The sequence below is a fragment of the Podarcis raffonei genome, chromosome 8, assembly GCF_027172205.1.
Source record: "Podarcis raffonei isolate rPodRaf1 chromosome 8, rPodRaf1.pri, whole genome shotgun sequence".
NCBI classification, from domain to species: Eukaryota; Metazoa; Chordata; class Lepidosauria; order Squamata; family Lacertidae; genus Podarcis; species Podarcis raffonei.
In genome coordinates this window covers 8,213,812-8,240,257 of record NC_070609.1, presented here as the reverse complement: position 1 = coordinate 8,240,257, position 26,446 = coordinate 8,213,812, and the positions used below count along the sequence as shown (strand labels likewise).

The following is a 26,446-nucleotide window of genomic DNA, read 5'->3' as shown; positions in this document are numbered from 1 at the left end:
TAACCCTCCTCCCTCTGTAGACAAATGAAGGGGGGGTTGGGACAAGAAAGCTTCCTTTGGGGGAAGGCCGCTTACTCAGGAGAAAAAACACAAACAAAAAAGATCAGGTTTCTTTTCCATAATAGCAGAGTTAACACTCATCACCATCTTGCTATGCTGTGCAGACGGAGGCTTGATTCTCAATGAATAGGGTGCAGGGAACAAATTTGGTCACTGGCCCTATGCTAACCCCTTCATTTTCTCCCGCACTGGTAAATAATTGCCATTTTATTTTATGTCCTCCAAGGAAATCAAGGGGCAGCAAACATGGTCCTTCCCACCTCCATTTTATCAAGCTCAGGTACTATTCCTGTGTACTGGAAGAGTGTAGTAATGATTTTTTAAAAACACACACACATATGAAATTCAGATCAGGCTGCACCCTTAGCAAATTGTGGGGTCCCCAGAATAATAGGATTCCCCCCCCCACTGCAGGAGTGGTTCCTTGAGCTTAAAGGTAAAGGTACCCCTGCCCGTACGGGCCAGTCTTGACAGACTCTGGGGTTGTGCGCCCATCTCACTCAAGAGGCTGGGGGCCAGCGCTGTCCGGAGACACTTCCGGGTCACGTGGCCAGCGTGACAAAGCTGCATCTGGCGAGCCAGCGCAGCACAAGGAAACGCCGTTTACCTTCCCGCCAGTAAGCGGTCCCTATTTATCTACTTGCACCCGGGGGTGCTTTCGAACTGCTAGGTTGGCAGGCGCTGGGACCGAGCAGCGGGAGCGCACCCCGCCACGGGGATTCGAACCGCCGACCTTTCGATCGGCAAGCCCTAGGCGCTGAGGCTTTTACCCACAGCGCCACCCGCGTCCTTGAGCTTAGTTTGGGCTAAAGCTTGAGCCCAGCTCCTGTTTTCTATGCAAAGACAGAGGAAGCGGGAAGATAATATCTCTGAGTATGTGCAGAGTGTCATCACCACCCTACTCCCCCAGGCATCTGGGAGTCGTTCAGGCACACTTGAGCCCTGATATCTATCATTTTGAAAGCAAACATGGAAAGCTTGGAGGGTTTATAGGCACTTTAAAGATTATTTGACGGTAGCCTTTTTGACAAACCGTTCTTTAAGAAGGGAACGGCACTCATCAATTCACACAGAATTGCAGAGTTGGAAGGGAACCCAAGGGTCATCCAGCCCACCCCCCTGCAAGGCAGGAATCTCAACGAAAGTACCACTTCTGAAGGATAGCTGTTGTTACGTTATGGTGGTGCTGGTGGCGAGTCTAATCGTTCTCACAATGCAATGGAGACCAGAGAGGAAGGGGCAGGATTATGCAATGAATTCAGCCTGAGGGAGCAGGAGACCTTTGGGGCATGTCCCTTGTCCTCTTCTAGTCTGCAAAACGCTGTGCGCATGGATGTTGCTTTAAAAGATAACAATAACAAATGGCAATGATGACGTTTAATACAGTGGCAACAGCAGAAATAGCCACCCCTGACCACAGGCCCTTCTGAGAGGACACCTTGGCTGAACTTGCACACCTTCCTCACTCCCTTGGCAACAACCTGCTTATTTATTATATGGCTTATTTATTGCACGCAGATAGCGCTGTGGGTTAAACCACAGAGCCTAGGACTTGCCGATCAGAAGCTCGGCGGTTCGAATCCCCACGACGGGGTGAGCTCCCGTTGCTCGGTCCCAGCGCCTGCCCACCTAGCAGTTTGAAAGCACACCAGTGCAAGTAGATAAATAGGTGGGAAGGTAAACTGCGTTTCCGTGTGCTGCTCTGGTTCGCCAGAAGCGGCTTAGTCATGCTGGCCACATGACCCAGAAGCTGAACGCTGGCTCCCTCGGCCAATAAAGCAAGATGAGCGCCGCAACCCCAGAGTGGGTCACGAGTGGACCTAATGGTCAGGGGTCCCTTTACCTTTTGCAACTGCACCCCAGCTTTCCTCCAAGGTGCTCAAGGCGGAACTCACAGTCCTCCTCCTCCCCGTTTCATCCTCACAAGAACCCTGCGAGGTAGGCTGAGAGGGGACCCCCTCAGTCGCCAGGCCTCTCCCAGTGAACCCTGGGCTACACCACACCGTCCCTCTTCTACTTCTCCCTTCACACCCACCCCCCGCACCCCAAATAGGCTTCTGCGTGCCCCCAATGCAATCCCACTCAGATCTGTCACGTCCTTTTAAATTTAATTTCACTTCATGGGGCGGGGGGGGGAGCGTATGTTGCCACCCTGTCTATCCTCCCGAGGAGGAGGAGGAGGAGGAGGGATGACGGCAGCAGCCGGTTGCTAAGGTGCTGGCGGTGGGCGCCCTGCTCGGGGGCGGCTTTTCCCGAAGGCCCCGAGGTAGCAGGCCGCGTTGCCATGGTGACCTCGCCCGCTCTCTTTCGAACGGGCGGGCGGTTAGATTCGGGGCCCTGCGCGCGGACGTTGCACGAGGGTGGGGAGCAGGCTGCGCGCGCAGGGAAGGATAGAGCGGCGCGCGCTCCCCCCACCCTACTCCGGTTACCACGGCAACGCCCCCCCCAAATTCTGCGAGAGGAATAGGAGGCGGCGGAGATCAGAGAGAGGGAGGATGCGGCCCACCCCTCCAGTCACCATGGAAACGCCTCCCCTCCCTTCTCTCTCTGTCCCTCCGGCTTCACACGCTTCTGCGGCGTAGTAGCCGCGAGCGCCTCCCGAGCCGACCTAGGCCGCATTTCCTGGCCGGCTCCCTATTTGGCAGGAAGTGGCCCCCGCTCCTCCCTCCCGCACGTCCTCTCTGTCCCCCGCTCTCGCTCTCCTCCTCCGCCTCCTCCCCTCGCAGACCGGGAGCCGCTTCCCGCTGCCCGCCCTCCTCCTCCCTCCCCCCGCGCGCGGCGGGCTCACTATGTGGCAGCAGCAGCAGCAACAGCCGCCGCCGCCACCGCCGCCGCCGCCGCCCTCCTCCTCCTCGTCGTCGTCGTCGTGCTCCTCCTCCTCCTCCTCCCCGTCGCCGCCTCCTCAGCCGCAGCCGGCCGGATCCCCGATGGAGGCCGAGCGGGTGGCGGCGCGGGCCCAGCAGCTGCACCAGCAGGCGCTGGCCGCGGCGGCGGGAGACCAGCCGCCTCAGCCGCCCCCTCCGCCGCCGCCTCAGCAAGGCACGGCGGCAGCGGCGGCCTCTCAGGGCGGCCCCGGCCGCGGCGAGCTGAGCCTGCCGGGCATCCTGCACTTCATCCAGCACGAGTGGGCGCGCTTCGAGGCCGAGAAGAGCCGCTGGGAGGCCGAGAGGGCCGAGCTGCAGGTGAGAGGGGCCGGCGGTTACCGGGAGCCGAGGGCGCGGGGTCGCCTCTTCTTTCCTCCTCCTCCTCCCGCTGCTCCTGCCACTGCCGTCGCCATCTTGGTGGGAAATGGTGGCCGACGGGACTGGCGGGGGTGGGGGTGGGGGCAGGCGCGGCGCCCCCCAAGCTCCGGGGGTCACGGCTGCGGCCACGAAACGGGGGACTCCCTGCCTGAGGAAGGCCCTCTTACCCCCCATTGCATAGCCCCGCAAGGGGGCCTGGCAACACCGCCCCCAGCCGCCCCAGTGCCCTGCAAGATTTCTCCGTTGAAAACAGGGGCGTCCTATCCCATCATCATATTTATTTATATATAAATATAAAATCGGCTTGCCCCAACATGTATAAAAGCATTGAACATTTAAAAACTTCCCTGTACAGAACTGCCTTCAACTGTCTTCTAAAGGTTGCATAGTTACTTATCTCATTGGCTCTGGGGTCACATAACTCCATACCCTCCAACATTTCTCCCATGAAGAGCGATGAAAAATGGGACATTCCGGGATCAAATCAGAAACTGGGGCGGCTTTTGTAATTTCAGGCCTGTCCCTGGAAATAGGGACACTTGGAGGGTCTGCACCCCTCAGGAAGGCTGTGGGGATTATTCCCGCAGAAGGCGGATCTGGGGATAAACCCCAAAGAGTGTTTTGGGCTCCTTTCCTGTAGCAGTTAAAATTATGATTTGGCGGGGAGGGGAAGAGATCTCCTCACAGAAGGTGTTCATTGTAAGCTTTTCCATCTAATCTCACTCTGGACACCTTCTCAAGTACTACTTGGTGGGGAAGGCGGCTGCTTCCACTTCAAGGCCCAGGATGCCAAGGCGGAAGATGTGCTTAAATCAATGGGAAAGAGAGACTGTAATTCCAGAAGGACTCTTGTCCTCGGTTGCCCAGACAATACTGAGCTAGATGGTCTGTGTCCGCTTCCTGTGCTCCTGAGACCTTCCTTTCCATTCGTCAGTCCAACAGGAATATCCCTATGCAAATCGGATGCTGCTTCTACCATACTCTGTTAAAAAGGGAAATTTGAGGGGCCTGGATTCTGCCTCCCCCCCCCCAATTTTGCCGCCCTTCTAGAGATGCCGTATGTTGCGATGGTGGGCTGATTCCCACAGAAGAGGGCTTGGGAGCTGCTAGTTGTGGATTTTTTTGCATGTAGGAAGAGGACTTATACCATTGGTCCACCCAGCTCAGGCAGTGGTTCTGCAGGGTTTCCAGCAGGGGTCTCTCCCTGCCTTACCTGGGGACACCAGGCATTGAACTTTCCATATGCAAAGCAGGTTCTCCCCTTCTGAACTATGGACTTAAACACACATCCTACGAGGTGAGGGCAGCAGGGAGAATATGTTCAGTGCTGTCTCAGCCACCATCAGTGATGCATAGTCAGTGGGGAAGATACGCATAGGGAGAGTGAGCCTCTGGGGATGGAGTCAGCGAACCCTCGAACCCAAAGCAATTTATGATTATGGTCTAGAATTCTGTTTGTCTCAAAGAACACGAGAGCAGTAGCATCCCCCACTGATTTCAGTGAAACTTGCTTCATTGTTTAGGGTTTAGAGAGTATTAATCACTTCAGGTCAGTGTTATCTGGCTGCCAGAGATTTAGCACAGGAAATGGGAAAAGGGAGATGGATGGCAAATCTCAGTCCAAATAACCCCTTATAGTGAAATGGGTGAAATCGATGAGAACAGGGAGGCGCATTATTCTAAAGTTGTCTTGGGTGTTGAGTAGGTTTGAGGCTGGATGTACTAAAGGGGGTGGATAGTTGGTCCCTTCCCCTTGCAGGGATGTGGAAAGAAATGAGTGACCTGGGCAATATATCTGCATTACCTCAGAAAGGCAAGAGGTTGAAAGTAACTGATGTATTGCCAACTGTGAGTGGAAGCCTGTGAAAGGATTTCATCTCTACCTTCTGTGGTGACAGAGTGGGGGTTGAGTGGGTGGATATTGCTGCCACCTGTTCCATAGCAAATGGGGAGTGTATGGGAAGAGGAAGGAGGAAGCTGACACCTATGGCTCCCAGGTGGTTGGGAAGCAGCTGTCCCTACTGCCATAGTAACTGGCACAAAGGGAGATGGAACAACATATTGTATTTTAGCATGGATGCAAAGGCTGTAGAGAGAGCAGGGGGCTCAACAGAGGTTGTGTTAAGAGACGAACAGTGTGCTCTTATTTATTTATTGTGTTTACATCCTGGCTTCTTACCCAATGAGCTCAGGGTGCTGTATATGGTTCTCTTTCCCTCATTTAATCTGGACAACAGCCCTGCAAGATAGGTTAGGCTGAGAGGTAGTGACTGGTGCCATGGCCACCCAGTGAGCCAAGTGGGGATTTGAACCTTGGTCTCCGAGGTCCTAGTCCGACCCTCTTAACAGCTGCACCACACTGGCTATCTTTTGAAAGGGCTGTAGCCAGAAGTTACTGCTCATAGTATAAGTGCCCATCCTTCTTTTTTCCTCTGGTGAACCACTGTTTGTTTTGTGCTGAAAACCTGTTTGGCCAGAGGTAGCATGCAGCACCTGAAATCACAGCGCACGTCCCATGCGAAGCTCTGCCTCTCACAAATCATGTTTGGTTTTCTTAAAAACCAAATGGTTATCTGCCACCAGAATGATAAGGGAGCATAAATCGGAAGCAATTGTTCACTCTTAAAAACTGGCACTTGGGGTCATCTAATAGAACCAATCGGTAGTACCGTATTTTTCGCCCTATAGGGCGCACCGGCCCATAGGGCGCACTTATTTTTTTTGGGGGGGGAATAAAGAAAAAAACAATTCCCCCCCCCCCCAAGCTTGCCGGGCTGGGGGCGGGGGAAGCCCGAGCTTCCCCCGACCCCAGCCCCCAGAATGGGTCCGGGAGCGACGGCGAGGTTGCATTGAACCTCGCCGTCGCTCCCGGAGCTTGCTGCTATCCGAAGCCCGGGGTGCACAGTGCTGCGCTCCTCGGGCTTCGGGCTGCAGGCAGCTATCCGCAAGCCTGCGGAGCCCGCGGGAGTTCCTGCCGGGCTCCGCAGGCTTGCAGATAGCTTCCTGAAGCCTGCATTCACCCCATAGGACACACACACATTTCCCCTTCATTTTTGGAGGGGAAAAAGTGCGCCCTATAGGGCGAAAAATACGGTATGTTGAAACTCTGCAAAATGAAATTACATTCAGCTGACCGGCTAGCAGCCAGGATCCCAGTGCACATACCCCCTTGGCTATAATGCTCAGCCTAACCGACTTCGCAGGATTGGTGTGAGGATCAAACCAGGAGGGAAGAACCACACATGCTACCTTGAGCTCCTTGGAGGAGAGGCAGGATAGAGATGTAATCATAATAGGCAGCTTTAAAGATAGATTAGGCATGTTCACAGAGAGATTTAGGTGGCTAGCCGTAATTAGCTTAAAATGGTATTCAGAGGCAGTAAACAGCTGATTTGTAAATGCTGGAGACAAAGGCAAGAGCCACCCACTGTTGCTCGTTTGTGAGCTTCCCTGGGGTGCACACAGCTGATCCTGTTAAGGACAAATTTCAGATAATCTGTTCAACAAGAACTGATTCCGTGTGGTTGGGAATTGTGTTAAGGGAAGCTGTTTAAAGTCAGTATGTGACTTTCCTACCAGTGGGGACATTTGACGGTCTTAATATCACACCTGAGAAACGGAGACTGAGGATGAGAATTGGATCTTGAGTGAATCGAAGTGTTTTTGCTTCCCATGATGAACACGGTCTCCTCCTGTCTTGCTGCTACCTCTCATCAAACAGGTTTTGCAAGTTTTTGGAACAATACGAAAACTTGCAAAAGCTGTTTACCTGCGGGGAAAGTGGGATGAGTTGTGTGCACTGTGGGCAGCAACCAAACCCACTTGAAGTCCTAGTGCTGGGAAAACAGCAGAGAAATGGAAATACTAAAGAGAATCTCCCTTTCAATCCATCTTCAGTTCTGGAAAAGAGCATATTTTTTGTCTCCCGTTTGAGGTGTTCTCATTACTGTAGTGGAAACTAGTTGCCCAGTCCAAGCAATATGTACAGAAGCAAACTCCTGGGAATTTCAGCTGCATGTTTAATTACATACTTAGTGCAGTCCAGCTTTTTCAAAAGCGCTCTGTAAACATGAACTTGTTAAACCTGCGAGGTTGTGGCTGGATTTTCCTGCAGTGCTGTCAATCTATGTACTGATGGAGGCAAGTCATTGAGCCTTTGACATGGCTTCGTATCAGTGAAATGCCCCAATTTGCAACCCCTTACAGTTTTCCTACCCTCTCATGACAGATGCCGCTGCTGTTCAGCTAAGACAGAATATCGAACCTGCTTATCGTACCGGGAGTATGTCTCCTGCAGTTTACAAACCATGTCGCTTTTTCAGCCACATGCAGCTTATCTCATCAACGCTGTAAAGTTGTTATAACAGTTAAACAGGGCAGCAAGGGCAGGACTTCAGCATATTATTTTGAATTTATGGCCTGCTGAGAGAAAACATGGAATAGGAAAAGAGTCACCTAGTTCCCAGTCTTTTCTACTTGGTCACTGTGGGGATGAAAGGAGGATCGGGATTTGGTTTAGTAAGGGAGCTGTCATATAAAATCCTGCCCCTCTTCGCACTATCAACACACAGCCCTTGTCCCTAGAGGGTTTTCCTCCCCTTTCTTTTGCCGCCTTACCTGTTTTGTTTCTCAAACCTCCCTGCAGCATGCAGCCCCTCCTGTTCATGGGCCGTTTGTAACCAGATGCCTTTTCCTGTTCCCTTCAAGCTGTTGCAATGACATTTATTAATCCTGTGACCTCAGAGCAGTTAAACCAATGAGACGAGGGAACTCAGCGTCAGGGGAAGACTTATTTACATACATCAAGTTGTGTGTGTGTACTTCTGTTAATATTTTTGAGATGGGTTTTAGCAGGGGTCAGTAACCTTTTTTCAGCCGTGGGCCGGTCCACAGTCCCTCAGACCATGTGGTGGGCTGGACTATATTTTGGGGGGGAAATGAACAAATTCCTATGCCCCACAATTAACCCAGAGATGCATTTTAAATAAAATGACACATTCTACTCATGTAAAAACACACTGATTCCCGGATTGAGAAGGTGTTTGGGCCGCATCCGGCCCACGGGCCTTAGGTTGCCAGCCCCTGGGTTTTAGCCTATAATGTCCTCATAATCCTGGGTTGGGCAAGAACGGGGTTGTTGTGTGCTGTCAGAATTCAGTGCCTCTGACTTCCGGTTCTTAACCCTCCAGGCGCAAGTGGCCTTTCTTCAGGGGGAAAGGAAGGGCCAAGAGAACCTCAAGACAGATCTTGTACGGAGGATAAAGATGCTGGAATACGCTTTGAAGCAGGAGAGGTGAGCCATGCCACACACCAGTGTGCCCCCTTTGTGGTGGCAGAGTGGGCACCTTTGGGTTGCCGCTGCCGGGCTCTCATTTTGGGAGAGGGTGGGGTTTCCCCCATGGTGCAGTGGGGAGAGACAGTCTGGATCTTCTTTCCGCTCTGAGTGCCATCCTGATATCCTTGTGTGACAGTCGCCTCACCGTTGTATTCTGCACCCATCACCCGCTGTAAGGAAAACGACACGTGCTCATTTGCTCCCAGTGTTTTGCTCCTAAGGTTTCTTCTGCTTCTTCCAGGTCAAAGTACCACAAGCTGAAATTTGGCACTGAACTGAACCAGGGGGAAAAGAAACCAGATATGTCAGAACCAGGTATTGTGCTCCCCGCCCCACCCTCGGGTATCTGGGCATCTGCTCACTTGCACCTGTGATGTTCCTTTATCCTTCGCTGAGCCACCTGCCGGGGCCTAAACAGGTGGTTCCACTGTTGTTCCCCTGGAATGGCAATGACATCCTCTTACAATGAGAGACATCCGGGAACCTGCTCCTGCAGTTGTCTTCTGATGTGTCCACTGCTCTTTTAGGTTCAGGCGGCTGGTGAATGAGAGCAGGGCATTCCTACTTAAGTAATATCTTGCACAGACTCCCTCACCTTCCAGACATTCCAGGCTATGTCCAGTGAAATCTTACCCTTCCAACTTTTGGAGCTTGGATTTCTTCCATTGTTTGTTTGCTGTCTGGAAGTTGCCACAGGTGCCAAAACAAATGGAAGGGCAGCCCATAAGTATTTAAATAAATGTTGATGCCGGTTCTTCATTAGCAATTGACTCCATTTTGCGTTGCGGGGAAGGAGGAAAAGGGCAGGAGGGTAGCTCAGGGAAGAGGCTCTAGCTCAGTGACAAAGCTCAGGCTTTGCATACTGAAGTTCACACCCTGGCTGTCCTCTCAGACTCTGTGCTTCGTGTGCACAGGTAAAGCTATCAATAAATAATTTAATTAAAGCATTTTTTAACCCTCTCTCTAGCCAAAGATAGTCCTACAGTGGCCTTCAGATCAGTTAAGAATATGAGACAATCCCTGCCTTCAGGCTTTCAGTTGAAAAGACACTGCACAAAATGGCAAAGGGATTGGGAGGAGGAAAATAGTTATTGTTTAAAAAGCATAGCAGGTCTGGGAGAGAAAAACCTCCCTGAGGCCCCGGAGCTGTCCTAGTGGCAGTCAGAGGAGACAGAGCTGGCCTGAATGGGCCAAAAGATCAGAGAACCTGGAAGAGGAGGGGAAATTTGCTCTCCTTGACCGCTGGAAGACTTTCCTAGTCCCGCTCTAGGCCGTCCATATGGTTTGAGTTTTTCTGGGTTTTTAAATAGCAAATTCTGGCCTTGCCATTTGCAAGGCTGAGAACATACTACAGAGGCCCGTTTGCAACATGAAAAGAGTGCAACCCGCAGCGGCATGTCTGCGCACACACGGGTTGCAATTCGCCGCTTCTGCGCATGCACGTGATGTCATTTTGTGCTTCTGCACGTGCGTGAGCAGCGAAACACGGAAGTAACCTTTTCTGGAACTTCCGGGACGCTGCGGGACGTTAACCTGAAAGAACGTAACATGAAGCAAACGTAAGGTGAGGTATGACTGTAGTTTCCTTGTCAGCTGCTGATGGAAACCTTTCCTTCTTTCGCCCCTAGTCTCCAATGGGCCGGCGGAACCCATCTCCTTGGAGAGCAACCAGTTCATGTGGAAGGAAGGGCGCCAACTCCTCCGCCAGTGAGTAGGGAGTAGGGCTGAGCTCCTGGGGGTGAGCGAAGAGGCCCTGCTGTGTTGGCAGCCTCCCTCTAAGGCAGGCTTGTCCCGGGGCCTGCCAAGTTGCTCAGCCCTATACTGAAGGCCCCTTTTGATCGGCCTCCCCAGGTACCTGGAGGAAGTGGGCTACACGGACACCATCCTAGACATGCGATCCAAGCGAGTCCGCTCCCTGCTCGGCCGCTGCTCCATGGAACTGAACGGTGCTGCCGAGCCCAGCGGCCTGGGGACTGGGCCTGCACCGGGACCCGCTGGGCTGAATGGGGGCGAGTCCCTTCTCGTCAAGCAGATAGAGGAACAGATCAAAAGGTACGTTATCAGTCACTCTGGCCATGGGGCAGCGAGGAAGACAAGTTTCTCCACGTGCCTTGCCCCCCCTGCACAGCAGAGGACCACTGTGACCCTCTGTCAATCCTCTGGGAGCCACACGCCTAGAGTATGCATGGCCAATTGTAGTAGTAATAATAATAATAATAATAATAATAATAATAATAATAATAATAATAATAATAATAATAATAATATATTATTTATACCCCGCCCATCTGGCTGAGTTTCCCCAGCCACTCTGGGCGGCTTCCAATCAAGTGTTAAAAACAATACAGGATTAAATATTAAAAACTTCCCTAAACAGGGAATTGTAACTTTCCCTCCTTCTTAAATACAGTTTTTAGTGGGGGAGGGTTTTCACAAAAAACCTTCTGGCACACAGAGGATCTGTGGTCAGTGATTAATTTTTTAAAACGGCACATTTTTCAGGACCACAAAAAACCTTTTGGCATCACAGCAGAGGAAATATAAGAGCAGTAAAAAAAAAGGCAGTGTTTACATTTTTCAAAAGAAGCAGCACATTGGGTGGGTGGGGGGGACACAAAAACCCTTTGTGATGGGGGGTGGATTCAGCCTTCGAATGAGCCACTCCTGCTGCACTGGGTGTGATTGTTCTATCTGGTGCCCACCCTTGCTCCTCTCCTTGGCAAATGTCCTGAAGGAACGAACTGTGGTCCAAGCTCTGGAAGGGCAGCTACAATCCTGCTGCAGGCCTTACTAGTGTCTTCTGTATTAGATCGCTGCTCTGATTGCCAGCGCAGGGTACATAGGACTTTCACCACAGAGCTGGAAGGAGGGGGTGGTGCCCGTATCTACATTCATTGAGGGTCATGGCCAGTGTTCTTTTTTCAGAGTTTGCATTTTTTTAAACCAGATGTTCAGACTTTGCATTACTCTAATATTTTCCTACTTCCGTGGTCTGTGGCTAGCAGTAGGGAATGAAACACGCATGGGATGTACAGAGGAGACCTTTCAAAGAGCATGTTCCTTAAGGCCAGGGGATGAGACTGGGCTGGCAGTGGTCCCTGTACAGGACAAAGGGTGTAGTGCTGGTCCCTGTGGAAGGGACTTTTCAGTGGTGCCCCCACATCTGTATTCTTTTAAGGAAGCGCGTGTAGATGCACCCTTTTTGCCAGGCTTTTGGATGAGGGAAATTTGTCAGGCTGCATTTATTAACAGTTTGATGCAGCTGTTTCAGTTCTGAGTTGTATTTGTGTCATGCTGTTGTTGTTGTTGTTGTTGTTTGGTAGTTACCGTATTTTTCGCCCTATAGGGCGCACCTAGGTTTTTTTTGGGGGGGGGAATAAAGAAAAACATTTTTATCCCCCCCCCCAGGTGCGGGGCTGGGGCGGGGGAAGCCCGAGCTTCCCCTGACCCCAGCCCCCAGAACAGGCTGCTATCCGCAAGCTTTGGGAGCCTGGCGGGAACTCCCGCGGTCTCCCCAGGCTTGTGGATATCTGCCCGAAGCCCGGGGTGCGCTCCGCTGCGCTCCGCTGCGCTCCCCAGGTTTCGGGCTGCAGGCTGCTGTCTGCAAGACTTGGGAGCCTGGCGGGAACTCCCGCGGGCTCCCCAGGCTTCCGGATAGCTTCCTGAAGCTTGGAGAGCAAGAGGGGTCGGTGCGCACCGACCCCTCTCGCTCTCCAAGCTTCAGCGAAAGCCTGCATTCGCCCCATAGGACGCACACACATTTCCCCTTCATTTTTGGAGGGGAAAAAGTGCGTCCTATAGGGCAAAAAATACGGTGCGTTGTTCAATATGCCCGTAAACGTCCCTGTGGCCTCTTGCAAAAGGTGGGAAATAAATAAATAAAATAAAAATCCTGGTCAGGGAAGGTTGTGCATAGCCTAGCACTGTGGAGGTCCATAAAGTCATAAGTGACTGTGCTGATGGCTGTCAGTTGATCCAGGAATGGATCTACGCAAATCAGATTAGAGGAGGGAGTGTGGAATCCCTCAGTGAATATATATCCAGCCTGTTTTGGAGCTGAGTTCATACTCCCCATACAACAATTTTCTGCTTCTTTTCTCCTGATAAAGAGCATGCTTTTCTGTTTTCACGTGCGGCAAACCTAGTGTCAGTTGTTCTTCCTTACCCTTCTTACTCGCAGGAATGCCGGGAAGGAGGCAAAGGACCGGACCGGCGGCTCCATGATGGAGAAGATTCCCTTCTTGCAGGGCTGCGAGGAAGAAGACGACAGCGATGAGGAGAAGGACTTGGAAAGCCTGCCCCTGGAGACGCAGCGGCAACACAAGAAGCAGCGAGTAAAGGTATCCTCCCCTCCATGAACCTAGCAAAGAGATGGAGGACTTAGCTTAGCATCATGGAGGCAAGGGGGCTGAACTTAGGTTTCTTGAAGGGAATTGTTTTTTTTTTTTAGCAATATGGAACAGAGGGCAGGGAGTTAGAATCATAGAATTACAGAGTTTAGAGGGGCCCATCTAGTCTAACCCCCTGCAATGCAGGAATATGCACCTGTCCCATACGGGGATTGGACCTGCAACCTTAGTGTTATCAGCACCATTCTCTAACCAACTGAGCTATCTGCAGCTGCAAATATTTTATTTATTTCTTAAATTTCTTAGCTTAGTTCTCCAAGTGACTTTCAGCAATTTATATATCACATGTGTGTGTGTGTGTGTGTGTGTATGTGTGTGTGTACATATGCACCCACACACCCACAGAGTATAAGGAAAGGGGGTGTCATACAATGCAGCAATCTATTGTTTAATATAACATTCATGGAAACAAACAAACATTAACTATGCTCAAATAATAAACAAAGAATATTCCCACCCACTAATATCCCCCTTATAACCTACCCCCCCACCAGAAGTCTAGTATCAGGCCAGCTGTTCCAAATCAGCATACTCCTCCAGGGATGGTCCGTCATCGCCTCTCCCTTTGTAGGAAGCAGGAGCATGGCAAAACAGGCGTTTGGATTGTAGCTTCTGTCCCCGGCTCTGCCAGGGCAGTGAAATCTCATCCATTAGTCCATTGGTTTCCCTCCTTTAGGCTTGTGGCTCCCATTCGCAGTTGAGGCTGTTGCGTTGGCATTTTGCCACGCTTTAAATACTCTTTTTTTTATTGTATTCAAGTTGAAAAAGCAAAGCGTAAATTTTCTCCTGCCAGTCTTTGCCCAGTGACATGCTCACAAAGGACTTGTAAGTCCACAGTGGTCTCTGGAATCTCTTTGTTAGGAACGGTGGGCCTGGGGGTTGGACCTTTTCATTCTGTGCTTCCCCCCCAGCTACTGTTCTGAGGACACAAAGGGACATGGATACCTACAAAACCCACCTGCAGTAGGCCATAAACTGGCCCGGTCATGCTCCTTAGTTTCTTTTTTTTTTATATAAGATATTTATTAAAGTTTTAAAGATTTATATAAAATAGAAAAAACAAAAGAACAAACAGAAACAACAAAAATACATACAAAACACACACAACAACAAGTATAATTTCAATCCCCTATATTCATAAAACTTACTTTCCCGACCTCCTCATACCTCCCCTTTCTGTATTCCAATCTCTAATTAGTTCAATTCAGCAAATCCTTCCCCTAATTTCTATATAATTTTTGACCTTTCTTTTCTTAATTACATAATCATTACAGCTAAAAACCACTTAATTTCCAAATCAACATCGTTCTAACATTCAATAATTTTACAATGTTTCTTAAGATAGTCCTTAAATTTCTTCCAATCTTCTTCCGCCGTCTCTTTTCCCTGGTCTCGGATTCTGCCGGTCATTTCTGCCAGTCCCATATAATCTATTACCTTCATCTGCCATTCTTCCACGGTGGGTAGATCTTCTGTCTTCCAATACTTTGCGATGAGTATTCTTGCTGCTGTTGTAGCATACATAAAAAATGTTCTGTCCTTCTTTGACACCAATTGGCCGACCATGCCCAGGAGAAAGGCCTCTGGTTTCTTCAAAAAGGTATATTTAAATACCTTTTTCATTTCATTATAAATCACTTCCCAGAAAGCCTTCATCCTTGGGCATGTCCACCAAAGGTGAAAGAATGTACCTTCAGTCTCTTTACATTTCCAACACTTATTATCAGGCAAGTGGTAAATTTTTGCGAGCTTGACTGGGGTCATGTACCACCTATAAATCATTTTCATAATATTTTCTTTTAAGGCATTACATGCCGTAAATTTTATACCAGTGGTCCACAACCGTTCCCAGTCCTCAAACATAATGTTATGACCAATATCTTGTGCCCACTTGATCATAACTGATTTAACTGTTTCATCCTGTGTATTCCATTCCAACAGCAAGTTATACATTTTTGACAAGTTCTTAGTTTTGGATTCTAACAATTCTGTCTCCAATTTTGATTTTTCCACCTGGAAACCAATTTTCCTGTCTAACCATGCTCCTTAGTTTCAGGCAGGGAGGTTCTCTTGTCGGGCTGGTGCTTGCCCATGCAGATGTGGCCACAATGCACACCCAAACTCTGATTTGCCCCTGTCCCTCTTGGCAGCTCACCAACAAGCCCCTGATGCCAGAAGTGGAGGATGAAGACGACGACGAGGACTCCGAGGATGCACTGAGCGAGTTCGACTTCCTCGGCTCGGGGGAGAACGGCGAGGGGTCCGGGGACATGCGGCGAGCTGGAGATGGCAATGAACTTGGTAGTTACAGAGCTGCATCTAAGTTTCCTCTGCATCTGAAATGCCCCCTTGGCTGCATGGGGTTCCCTGATTAATTCCTCCTGATTGTGTCTCAGCTATCGGGGTGGAGATGTGGGGGGAAACACCTGGGTACTTTTACCGTGATTGACCAAGGTTCAGCAGCTGGGTCATCATCAGTTTGCAGTGGCCAGAGGCTGGCTTGACCTTACCCTCTCCAATCCCCCCCTTCCTCTTCTGCAGAAAGCCGCCGGGTGAAGCTGCAGGGCATGCTAGCCGACCTCCAAGATGTGGATGGGCTTCCCCCGAAACCTTCCATGCCGGCAGCCATCTCCAGTCAACCCAGATCTCACGAAGGTGCAAAGGCTTGGCTTGTCCTTTATGCCCCGTCTCCTTTCCTTTTGGCTTTGTTTTTTGATTTTATTAAATTCGTCCAACATTATAACAACACCATGCGGGTCAAGAATGAAATACCCCACCCCACTAACCCGTAAGCTGGTGCTCGGGCAGTGCATGCAAAATAAGAACCAAAAAAGTTATTATCCCAGGCTGTTATTTGTATAGAAAGCATTGAACATTTTAAGTTACCCAGTGAGAGTTTTCGAATGCGTGGGGAAGTCCTCTTCTTTCAGTTTTAGCCTTGTGGGTAATAAAGTCGTGCCATTCAGTCTGCTTCAAGCCTTGTGCCAATTTTATTTTATTTTAATTTCCCCACAAGCGCTGTTTGCCACACTTCCCTGTTGCCTTTTGTGTGGTCACATCCGAAACAACCTACACCCCACCCCGTTTCCTTTGTCCTGTAGCTGGCACGTTGCCACACCCATAAGCTTTCCTCTCCATTCCCCGGAACAGGTTCCCTGGGCTTCTCCTCGGATGTTTTTATTATGGACACCATTGGCGGAGGAGAGGTCAGCCTGGGAGACCTCGCGGACCTGACCGTCACCAACGACAATGAGCTAAGCTGCGATGTGAGTTGCGATACGACTTCCGACTCTCGTCGGTTTCCATTCCCGCCCCCTGCTGCCTCCTCAAGCCCTCTTCTGCTTCTCTGGCTACTGCCACGGGGGCAGCCTGAGCTGGGAAATAATCTCCCATGAGTGGGAGGTGTTGAGGAAGCAGCTCTGTAGCAGCGGGGGGGTGGGGGGTTCGGGGTGGGGAGAGGCACCTGGCTAAGCGGACCCTCTGTTCATTCTCCTCCTCTCCTCCACCCCTGCCTCAGCTCTCGGACAGCAAAGATGCCTTTAAGAAGACGTGGAACCCCAAGTTCACCCTACGGAGTCACTACGATGGCATCCGGGCCTTGGTCTTCCATCACTCCGAGTCCGCGCTGGTCACCGCCTCGGAGGACGGCACGCTGAAGCTGTGGAACCTCCAGAAGACGGTGGCCGCCAAAAAGTGAGCGCGGAGAGGACCTGCTGGCTTTAGAGCTGGAAAAAGGCACACCAAGAACTCAGGCCAATATAAGTTTCAATAGTGGGAGCGGTCCCTACTCGCAAATCAATAGCCAATCGTAACAAAAACTAATCCATTCAGAAGTATGTATTCTGACAAGGATTGCAAAATCAAATAGAGATTACAAACTCAAACACATAAGGATATGTATATCCAATTATGGATCAGAAACCAGTAAGTTCATGTTAGTCCATAGTCAGATTCGACGTGAAGGTCTTAATTTCAATCATTGAGCAGAAGTCAATTACGGATCAGAAACCATTGACTATTGACTATTGATTTGCGAGTAGGGACCACTCCCACTATTGAAACTTATATTGGCCTGAGTTCTTGGTGTGCTTTTTTCTTGGTATATTTAATAAGAAGAACTCCAACTTATTTAATGTCTTTAGAGCTGGAGCTAGCTGGCTCCCTCCCTGGAGAAGGGCAAGGTGGCTCAGCATGCCTCCGATTGCCAGTTACCGAGGAGCAGCGGCAGGGAAGGATCCTTCCCCTTCAGACGTCCTGTAGTCATCTGGTTATTGACTGTGGGAAATGCGATGCTGGAGGAGGTCGCTCTGTGGTCCGGCCCAGCAGGGCTCGCGTTAGGAGGAAGAAACTGCTCTAGGCATTTCTGCGTGCCAGGTGGATGCCCGTTTTTCGTCTCCGCCTGCCGTGGCTTCCAGTCAAGGAATGCTGTAGAGCTGTGGAGAGTTGCACAGTCTTGTAACCCTCCCAGTTCCCAGAGTTCTTTTGGGGATGGGATGGAGATGGGATCCACAAAGTGGTTTAAACATAGCGTCCCTGTGGGAGAGATGTCCCCAGGAGATGCTTCGTGCATTGCAAGATGTTGGACTAGATCACCCCTGCGGGTCCCTTCCAACTCCCTCCGAATCTGTTACCATTATTATTAATAGAATTTGTATACCGCCCGTTATCCATAGATCTCAGGGCAGTTCACAACATAAACATACAAAATGCATAATAAAAACAAGAATGAAAAGAAAGCAATAACCCCTAGTGATAGATTCTGTGAATCTGTATGAGGAAAGCATACAAAAATAAGCAGTCACAGGAGATGAAAAGAGCTGCGACACAATGAGAGTTGGAGCCCCCAACCTTCCCTTGGAAAAAGTCGGAAGTCACTAGTGCTTCCCCAAATCTTTGAAAAGAAACCCCCAGAGCTCTTCCTCTCCCATTCCCTTTGGTTCTGCATCCTTGTCTGTCGAACCATGTGCATTTGTTGTTTTAGCAAAATATGACGCTGCCTTGTAGCAAGTCAGAGCACTGGTCCATCTCACTTCCCTGGGAAGAGAACCTTGCTCAGCTCTGCTACGCGAGGCCCTTTGATTGGAGCTGTCAGGACCTCCTGCATCATACCTTGCAGGTATCTTCCCCTCCACTCTCCAAAGTCAGAGGTTTTGAAATAACTAGACTAGGGTCTCCACCCCACGCACAGAGCTTAGGGTAGTGAACATGACACTCTCCTGTTTTTATCCTTAAGGTGTGTGTGGGGGGGGGGACCACAGCCCTCCATAAGCTGGTAATCTGAAGGGAATGCTACTGAGAGTTGCACATAAGCTCAGCCTGCAAGTGAGAAAAGCAAAGACGACATGTAGATGTGTAGGCCACCCATCTGACTCTTTTTTCATCCCTCTTTGCTGTTACAGGAATGCAGCGCTCGACGTGGAGCCAGTCTATGCATTCAGGGCACACAGGTGTGTATAGGAGCCAAGCAGGCGCAAGGGGAAGGTATTGATCCCTAGCTAACCTGTCAGCTGCTCTAAAACAGAACTGCCTGTTGGATTCCCCCTGGTGGGGGTCGGGGGAGCATTAGCGGGTACAGCCCCACCCTCGTTCCTTCCACTCCTTCTCATGTCCCTGTTGCTGTTCCCTGCTAGGGGCCCGGTGCTTTCTGTTGCCATGGGCTGCAACAGTGAATACTGCTACAGTGGAGGCGCAGACACGAGGATCCGTTGCTGGAGGATCCCGGAACTTGGCATGGACCCCTACGATGGCTATGGTAGGCACAGGCAGGGGGGTGCACCAACACTGCCGTATCTTGTCTCCTAGCTTGCATTCTTTGATCTAGGGATGACTGCTGTTTTCAGCATGGTAACATCATATGGACAGGGTTTGGGGATGCCTTGCTGCACCCTACAAGTTTAGAATTGGGGACCAGGTTGGTTGGGGTGGTAGTATTTTTGACAGCTGGTTTTTGCAAGGCTGGAGCCTCCACAAACTATTCACTGCCGAGTTGCGACGGTAACTGCCTGCATGTTTTGCGTGTTGGAGGGCGAAGCGTTTGTGGGGTCTGGCCTTCTCGTGTGCATGGACCAGGAAGCAAAGCTCATGCTCTTCTCTATCCCTTGCCCTCCATTTGGCTAGAGGGCTAAAGCCAATGCGCCTATTGTGGTGACGCACACAGAGAGAGCTTCCCCAGTTGTGGAGCTCCATCCCAGCGCAGGGAGGCTCACCTGGCGCCTGCTCTGGCACGGGCTTTTAAAGTTTCCAGGCTCTCTCCCTCTATTATTTATGTGACTTGGATGTTTGCTGCACGATGCTCCTGCTTTTAAGTGTCGGGTTCTGTTTGCAGTTCTGTTAGCCTCCCCTAAAATACATGTGTTGAAGGAGAAAATATTAAATGCATGAAATAAATAACTTGGTTTGGGCCTCGGCTCCGAAGTTTATGAGATCCAGCGCCGAGGGCCTTCTGGCGGTTCCCTCATTGCGAGAAGTGAGGCTACAGGGAACCAGACAGAGGGCCTTCTCGGTAGTGGCGCCCGCCCTGTGGAACGCCCTCCCATCAGATGTCAAAGAGATAAATAATTACCTGACATTCAGAAGACATCTTAAGGCAGCCCTGTTCAGGGAAGTTTTTAATATGTAACGCTGTACTGTTTTTAACACTGATTGGGAGCCGCCCAGAGTGGCTGGGGAAACTCAGCCAGATGGGCGGGGTATAAATAATAAATTATTATATTATTATTATGTGATGATCTAGGCCATCTGTCACTGCTGTGCGAATCTTGAAAGGGAGGCAGGCAGCGCTAGGTTTTGCTTTTGTTCTTGTTCCTGGCCCAGACCCAAGTGTGCTCGGCAACGTCTTGGACGGACACACAGACGCCGTTTGGGGCCTGGCCTTCAGCCCCTCGAAGAACCGCCTGGCTTCGTGCTCTGCAGATGGCACGGTGAGGATATGGGACCCCAGCAGCAGCAGCAACTCCTCCTGCCTCAGCACCTACACTGCGGACAGTGGTGAGCCTCTTTTTGACCGCGCTGGGCCCTTGGATCCTGCCGAAGGGCTTCTCATTCGTTTGTGGTGTTGAACTTGCTCTGCCTTTCCCTCTCAAGCTCAGACCCCAAAGTGTTGGTGCTGACCTTTAAAGCTCTAAATGGCCTCGGTCCAGTAAACCCGATGGAGCGTCTCCACCTCCATCATTCCCTCGCTGCAAGAAGCCAAGTTACAGGGAACCAGGCAGAGGGCCTTCTCGGTAGTGGCACCCGCCCTGTGGAACACCCTCCCACCAGATTTCAAAGAGAAAAACAACTACCAGATCTGAAGGCAGCCCTGTTTAGGGAAGCTTTTAATGTTTAATAGGGAGGGACGCGGGTGGCGCTGTGGGTTAAACCACAGAGCCTAGGACTTGCCGATCAGAAGGTCGGCGGTTCGAATCCCCACGACGGGGTGAGCTCCCGTTGCTCAGTCTCTGCTCCTGCCAACCTAGCAGTTCGAAAGCGTGTCAAAGTGCAAGTAGATAAATAGGTACCGCTCCGGCGGGAAGGTAAACGGTGTTTATGTGCGCTGCTCTGGTTCACCAGAAGCGGCTTAGTCATGCTGGCCACATGACCCGGAAGCTGTACGCCAGCTCCCTCGGCCAATAAAGCGAGATGAGCGCTGCAACCCCAGAGTCGGCCACACTGGACCTAATGGTCAGAGGTTGCTTTCCCTTTATTTTAATATTCTGATGGAGGCCGCCCAGAGTGGCTGGAGAAACCCAGCCAGATGGGTGGGGTATAAATAATAAATTATTATTATTATTATTATTATTATTATTATTATTATTATTATTATTATTATGGCGCTCAATCTCTCGTAGCAGCTAGAAGTTAATAACATCTGGAGCACTGAAAACCTCACATACCCTCAGCAAGATAATTCAGGGCTTCTCCAAAAAGGGAGGGAGGGCTTCTTAAGAGGGATAAAGGTGCAGTGGCTCAGAGAAGTGTCAAAACAAAGGTTAGAGATGTATAAATCGTCAAGGTGAGGTGGAGATTCATCAACTCTGTGCAGTATGGCTTGGGCAGAGCAACTTCCAGTTCTCTCCAAATCCTTCCGACCGCTGTGGTCACCCTTGGACCATAGCAAGAACCCAGTGCCCAGATGCTTGTCTCTGCCATCTTCTGCAGAGAACGGAATCCCTACCTCCATCACCTTCTCCGGTACTGACCCTGCACACGTCGTGGCAGCCTTCCAGACAGGATGCACGGTTCTCTATGATGTGGAAGCCAACTGCTCTGTCTTGACCCTGGAATCCAGGCCAGCCAGCGGTGAGTTGGGGCTGAGAGTGGGGTGGGGCTAGCAAAAAAAGTGCAAACATAAAAAGTGTAAACATAACAAAAACAGAATCAAAAATGTTAACCATAAAGCATCACAACATGAAAGGACAAAATTACAACAGCAACCACAACAAGAAGACATCACAGCTCCAAAGGGGCATTGGCTCATACAAAGATTCCCTTTATAAATAAACATGATGTAGAAAAATAAAAGTCTTCTCCATCTGTGAGTTCCTGCCATTATTGAGAATAAAAGGCAGAGAATACTTCACAAAACACATACATAAAATACATACCTGGACTTGTTTCAATTGATGTCTGCAGGAGACTTTGTGGATATTTAAGTTATAATTAGATAGAGAAGGTGCTGGGAGTGAAATGCCCTTGCTGTGAATTTTATTTCCACTGACAAGTGAAATACATAAAGTGATTGTAGCATTAACTAAGTGAATGAGTTTGGGTTGGTTAAGTTTACAAATGAGCTGAAGCAAAAAAAAAAATTAGGTGTAATTGTGTGCATAATCTTGGGAACAGCACCACCTCCTGAGTCCTAGAAGGAGGAATGCCTCTGTTACATTGTACTTTTATTTTTTTTAATTTAGAACTCTGTCCAGTTCATTCCGGGCGCATTTTTATGTCAAGCCAAAATAAATAAATCATTCATACAATGCAGCTTTGTGCTGGCTTGGGCTGATGGGAATTGTATTCCGAAAACCTCTGGAAGGCCCCAGGTGTGGGAAGGGCTGGTATAATGTTTAGTCTGTTTAAAAACTTGGCAGAAATAAGTAACATGTGGCACCTGGCCCTCACATTCTCTTTCAGGGTCTCCCGAGTGCAAATTCAGCAAAACTTTGAAGTTTCTCCTTTTCCACATCTCTGCTCTTATCCAAGCAAAGGTTTGCTTGTCCAAGGACTGTCCTTAAACTCTCCTCTCTTCCTCTCTGAACAGGATCCAGTCAGATCAACCAAGTTGTGAGCCACCCAACCCAGCCGATCACTATCACAGCCCATGACGACCGAGGGATCCGCTTCCTGGACAATCGCACAGGTAAGGCTGTTGTTTGGGGGCCAGAGTGGATGAGTTGGCAGAAACCTGTAACCTCTGCCTCCTTCGTAATGATTGGAAGAGCACTGGCTTCTCAAAAACAGTTTTAAGTTGGCAGGTTCCCTCTGAACACGATATTCCAAATAACCCAGGAACGGGAGTTGCGTACATATCTACATTTTGTAACTCGGGGAAAATGTTCTCCTCTCTGTGCAGGGAAAGCTGTGCACTCCATGGTGGCACACCTGGACGCTGTTACCTGTCTCGCTGTAGATCCCAACGGAGTGTTCCTTATATCAGGAAGTAAGTGCTGCCTCCTCCATCTCCATATGTGTTGTTGTCGTTTAGTCATGTCCAACTCTTTGTGACCCCATGGACCAGAGCTCGCCAGGCACTCCTGTCTTCCACTGCCTCCCGCAGTTTGGTCAAACTCATGCTGGTAGCCAGTGTGGTGTAGTGGTTAAGAGCAGTAGTCACGTAATCTGGGGAACCGGGTTCGCATCTCCGCTCCTCCACATGCAGCTGCTGGGTGACCTTGGGCCAGTCACACTTCTCTGAAGTCTCTCAGCCCCACTCACCTCACAGAGTGTTTGTTGTGGGGGAGGAAGGGAAAGGAGAACGTTAGCCGCTTTGAGACTCCTTAAAGGGAGTGAAAGGCGGGATATCAAATCCAAACTCTTCTTCTTCAAGAACACTGTCCAGCCATCTCGTCCTCTGTTGTCCCCTTCTCCTTGTGCCCTCCATCTTTCCCAACATCAGGGTCTTTTCCAGGGAGTCTTCTCTTCTCATGAGGTGGCCAAAGTCTTGGAGCCTCAGCTTCAGGATCTGTCCTTCCAGTTGAGCACTCAGGGCTGATTTCCTTCAGAATGGATGCGTTTGATCTTCTTGCAGTCCATGGGACTCTCAAGAGTCTCCTCCAGCACCATAATTCAAAAGCATCAATTCTTTGGCAATCAGCCTTCTTGCTGGGAGCTTTCTCTGACATTGAATGAATCCCGTAACCTTACTTAGGCAAAGCTTTTATGTGCACAGTAGAACCCCAGTTTGCAAGGTGGGTCCCCCCCTCCCCCAGTGGCAGAGCAGAATGTCAGGCTCCTCCCGTGAATGTACTCAGCTTTATTCTAGAAAGCCTTGACCTTGGCATCAGGAACTGGCAGCTGCTGGGTTTTAATCCATCCTTTCGTGAAGGGCGTGAGTTGGCCTTCCAATCTCACCCCTTAAAGGTGCAAATTCAGGTTGTCAGCGCTGCCCAAGGTCCCAGCTCACACAAGACCAACGCTGCTTCGTTCTTTAGTATAAAAGTCTTTATTGAAGTTCAGTTTCACTTCCACACGCGCAGCGTGCAACGCTACGTCTTTAACCTTAGACCGCCGAAGCTCCATCTGAATCTCCTCCCCCCTGACACCAGTTTAAGATTCTAGCCTTACTCCACCTCTTCCTCTGTTCCTTCCTTCTCTGGGTCCGCCTGCTAGTCGGGGTCTCACCCTTCCTAGACTCCTCTGACGCTGAGTCCCCTGACTCTTCCCCCTCCCTCCTTCGGGCTTTAGGACCTGGCTCCCAATCCGGGTTTTCTGCTGTCCCGCGCTCCTGCACATTTGAACTTGGCGCGCGTGCGCAGCCTCCCACTTTCCTTCTGACCGTTACACTTGTGTCACTGCTCCCTCCTTCGGGGAGGCTAGCTGGACCTGACCTTCCCTCCGTTTCCCCACTTTCCGATGGGGGCGTGGTTATTCCTGACTCATCTTCTCTCCCCGCTGGAGGAGAGGCTGGTCCTGACTCATGTGACTCTTCCCCCCCACTGCGTTCTGGTGGGGGAGCTGGTCCTGATCCTCCGCTGCTCCCTTGGGAGTCCCCGCTGGCCCCTTGCTTCTGGTGCGTCCCCCCTGGGACCCCCCTTGCCCTTACCATAGGCGCCCCCTTCTGGGAATCTTCTGATTCGCTGGAGAAGCTCATGGAATCTCTCGGGTCACTGTCATATTCCCCTACGCTCCCCTCGGATTCCTCTCCTCCGCTCTCTATTTGCTCTCTCCCCTGTGCTTCTGCTCCTGAGCCTCTGACATAGGTCTATAAATGTCGCAGAGCCAGCCAGTTATTAAATCACACCGTTTTCAATGCTGGGGTTAACATTTTATCAGCAAAACATGACCTTCACAGCTTGGACAGACTTTCAGGCCTCATGAGCACAGCAGTTCATGCCCTGTGGGTCTTACTCCATGAAACCAGGTGCTGAGATTCCCCACTTCCCCGCAGCCTATTTCTCCTCCTCCTCCTCAGGGCATCCTTCCAGCAACCGGAGACTTGGCCTGCATGCACAGACCATCTTTGCTCCTCCTTTTTCATACCTCTTTCTGGGAGTGGAGGGGAGCCTGCCACACCAGGAGAGGGAGACCAGTGTGACTCTTCACCAGCCTGACCTCAGCTCTGTCTCTTGGCTTCCCTCCTCTGCCTCTGATTCTGGACTGCTCTCTGCCACAGACTCCCAGCTCACTAAGCCCTGTTGCCTCTCCAGCTTCCAACACTTCCTCCTCCCAGTCTTCTCCCCCTGATCACTCACCATCACTCCACCATCATTCCCCAGGCTCTTGAGCCTCTTCCTTTGGGGTTTGCCCAGCCAGCTCCTCCCACCACTCCTCTGTGACCTCCCAGTCCCTGTGGCCCTGGGACTTTGGCAACTGGCCCAGTTTGAGTGCTTGTGGGATGGACGGGCCTTTAGTCTGACACCCTATTTCCTCGCCGACGCGGCTTCGCACCGTCCCCTCCTTTGACAGCTTAGAGGTCTGCCGGTACCCAGAGCTGTTCCACCAGGCCTTTGGTCAGGGCACAGCCTGACTCCCTCCTTTGGCAATCTTCACAGAACATTAGCCTAATGGTTGCCATCAATTTGATTTGAATTAATTTTATAATGGAATGATTTTAGAATGTTGGACTATTTTATTGTTGTTAGCCGCCCTGAGCCCGGCTTCGGCTGGGGAGAGCGGGGTATAAATAAAAAAATTTACTATGCATAGCAGATTTGCAGCGATAAATGATTGGACAAGAGGAAAGAAAAGGGTTAAAGAAAGGAATTAATAAGTAATTCAGACCAGGGGTTGCTGAAAAAAGTTTAAAACAGGGATGCAGAAAAGGGAGGCATGGGGAAGTTGTTGAAATTGGGTATACGAAAAAATTTATGAAATTATACATGTTTATATGTTTGTCTGTCAGTGTTTGTTGTTTGTATTGTTTTATATTATATGTTGAAAAACCAATAAAAATTTTATTAAAAAAACCCACACTTCACATTTTGCAACACAGTCCCCCAATGAATGAACTAACCACTGTGTGCAAACATGCAATATTAGGGCAATGGGTGTATTAAAAATATGTATGATAGTGAAAATAATAATAATAAAAAAATAAATAAATAAAAAATTATTATTATTATTATTATTATTATTATTACCCCTTAACTAAGCCTCGTGCATGCCTGGGCATGTGGGCTTCCTTGCTTAACCCCCCTGGCCCTTCCGCCTCTCCTAGGCCATGACTGCTCCCTCCGGCTGTGGAACCTCGACAACAAGACCTGCACGCAGGAGATCACAGCTCACCGCAAGAAGCACGAAGAGGCCATCCACGACGTGGCCTTCCATCCCAGCAAGGCCCTGATTGCCAGCGCTGGGGCCGATGCCCTTGCCAAGGTCTTTGTATGAAAAGAGGGCGGGGCCTACAGGTAAGGCAGGCCCGGAGGGGGCGGGGCAGGAGGAAGCAGCCTTGTGGGGCCCGGCCTTGCACCTCCTTGTCTTTTCATAGTGCCTCTCTCTTTCTTTCCCACCCCAACAGGTGCGTCCCCAGGAGCCCCCTCTTTTCTCGTCTCCCTTGTCCCTTCTTTCTTTCTCTGGCCCAGCCAGTGGTGCTAACAACTCTTCTCTTCGCCACGGGCCCCTCCTGCCATCCCCACCCAAGCTCAGGACTGACCCCTGCTGGACAGCGGTGGCCGGGGCATTGCAACTGGGGGAAGAGGCAGCTGCTTCCCTGACCTTGGGACTCACCTTCACCAGCACTGAAACAGTTTTCCCGCTCCTTTCAA

At 50.4% G+C, this 26,446-nt stretch overlaps 2 protein-coding genes across 5 annotated transcripts in view; one reads left to right on the top strand and one right to left on the bottom strand.

Annotated features, from left to right (window-relative positions):
• FKRP (fukutin related protein) overlaps nt 1–3,286 on the bottom strand; it is a 7,192-nt gene extending 3,906 nt beyond the window's left edge. The window contains exon 1 of one of the 3 annotated variants that reach the window (XM_053401893.1): nt 3,264–3,286. The gene's annotated coding sequence lies outside the window, so the exon portion shown is untranslated. Of the gene's footprint in view, nt 1–2,578; nt 2,680–2,848; nt 2,868–3,263 lie in introns of those variants that run through there. The other 2 variants (XM_053401895.1, XM_053401894.1) reach the window with 2 other exon arrangements.
• STRN4 (striatin 4) lies at nt 2,758–26,446 on the top strand. Of its 2 annotated transcripts, none has more exons than XM_053401879.1 (18): nt 2,758–3,242; nt 8,492–8,595; nt 8,879–8,952; nt 10,266–10,344; nt 10,489–10,689; nt 12,818–12,977; nt 15,197–15,347; nt 15,588–15,701; nt 16,197–16,312; nt 16,564–16,739; nt 18,446–18,493; nt 18,677–18,798; nt 19,860–20,033; nt 21,186–21,326; nt 22,285–22,383; nt 22,597–22,683; nt 25,900–26,089; nt 26,200–26,446. In XM_053401879.1, the coding sequence occupies exons 1-17, from the start codon at nt 2,850–2,852 to the stop codon at nt 26,067–26,069; spliced, it is 2,409 nt and encodes an 802-aa protein (XP_053257854.1). In that variant the 5' UTR covers nt 2,758–2,849; the 3' UTR covers nt 26,070–26,089; nt 26,200–26,446. The 2 variants fall into 2 exon arrangements, with proteins under 2 accessions (XP_053257854.1, XP_053257855.1); XM_053401880.1 differs by having other exon boundaries at nt 26,170–26,446.

Excerpts from the sequence above, each read along its gene's own strand:
- STRN4 (XM_053401879.1), top strand. The coding sequence starts at position 2,850 with ATGTGGCAGCAGCAGCAGCAACAGCCGCCGCCGCCACCGCCGCCGCCG. Across the intron at positions 10,690-12,817 it reads ATAGAGGAACAGATCAAAAG|GAATGCCGGGAAGGAGGCAA; the intron begins GTACGTTATCAG and ends TCTTACTCGCAG. Across the intron at positions 16,740-18,445 it reads AAGACGGTGGCCGCCAAAAA|GAATGCAGCGCTCGACGTGG; the intron begins GTGAGCGCGGAG and ends TTGCTGTTACAG.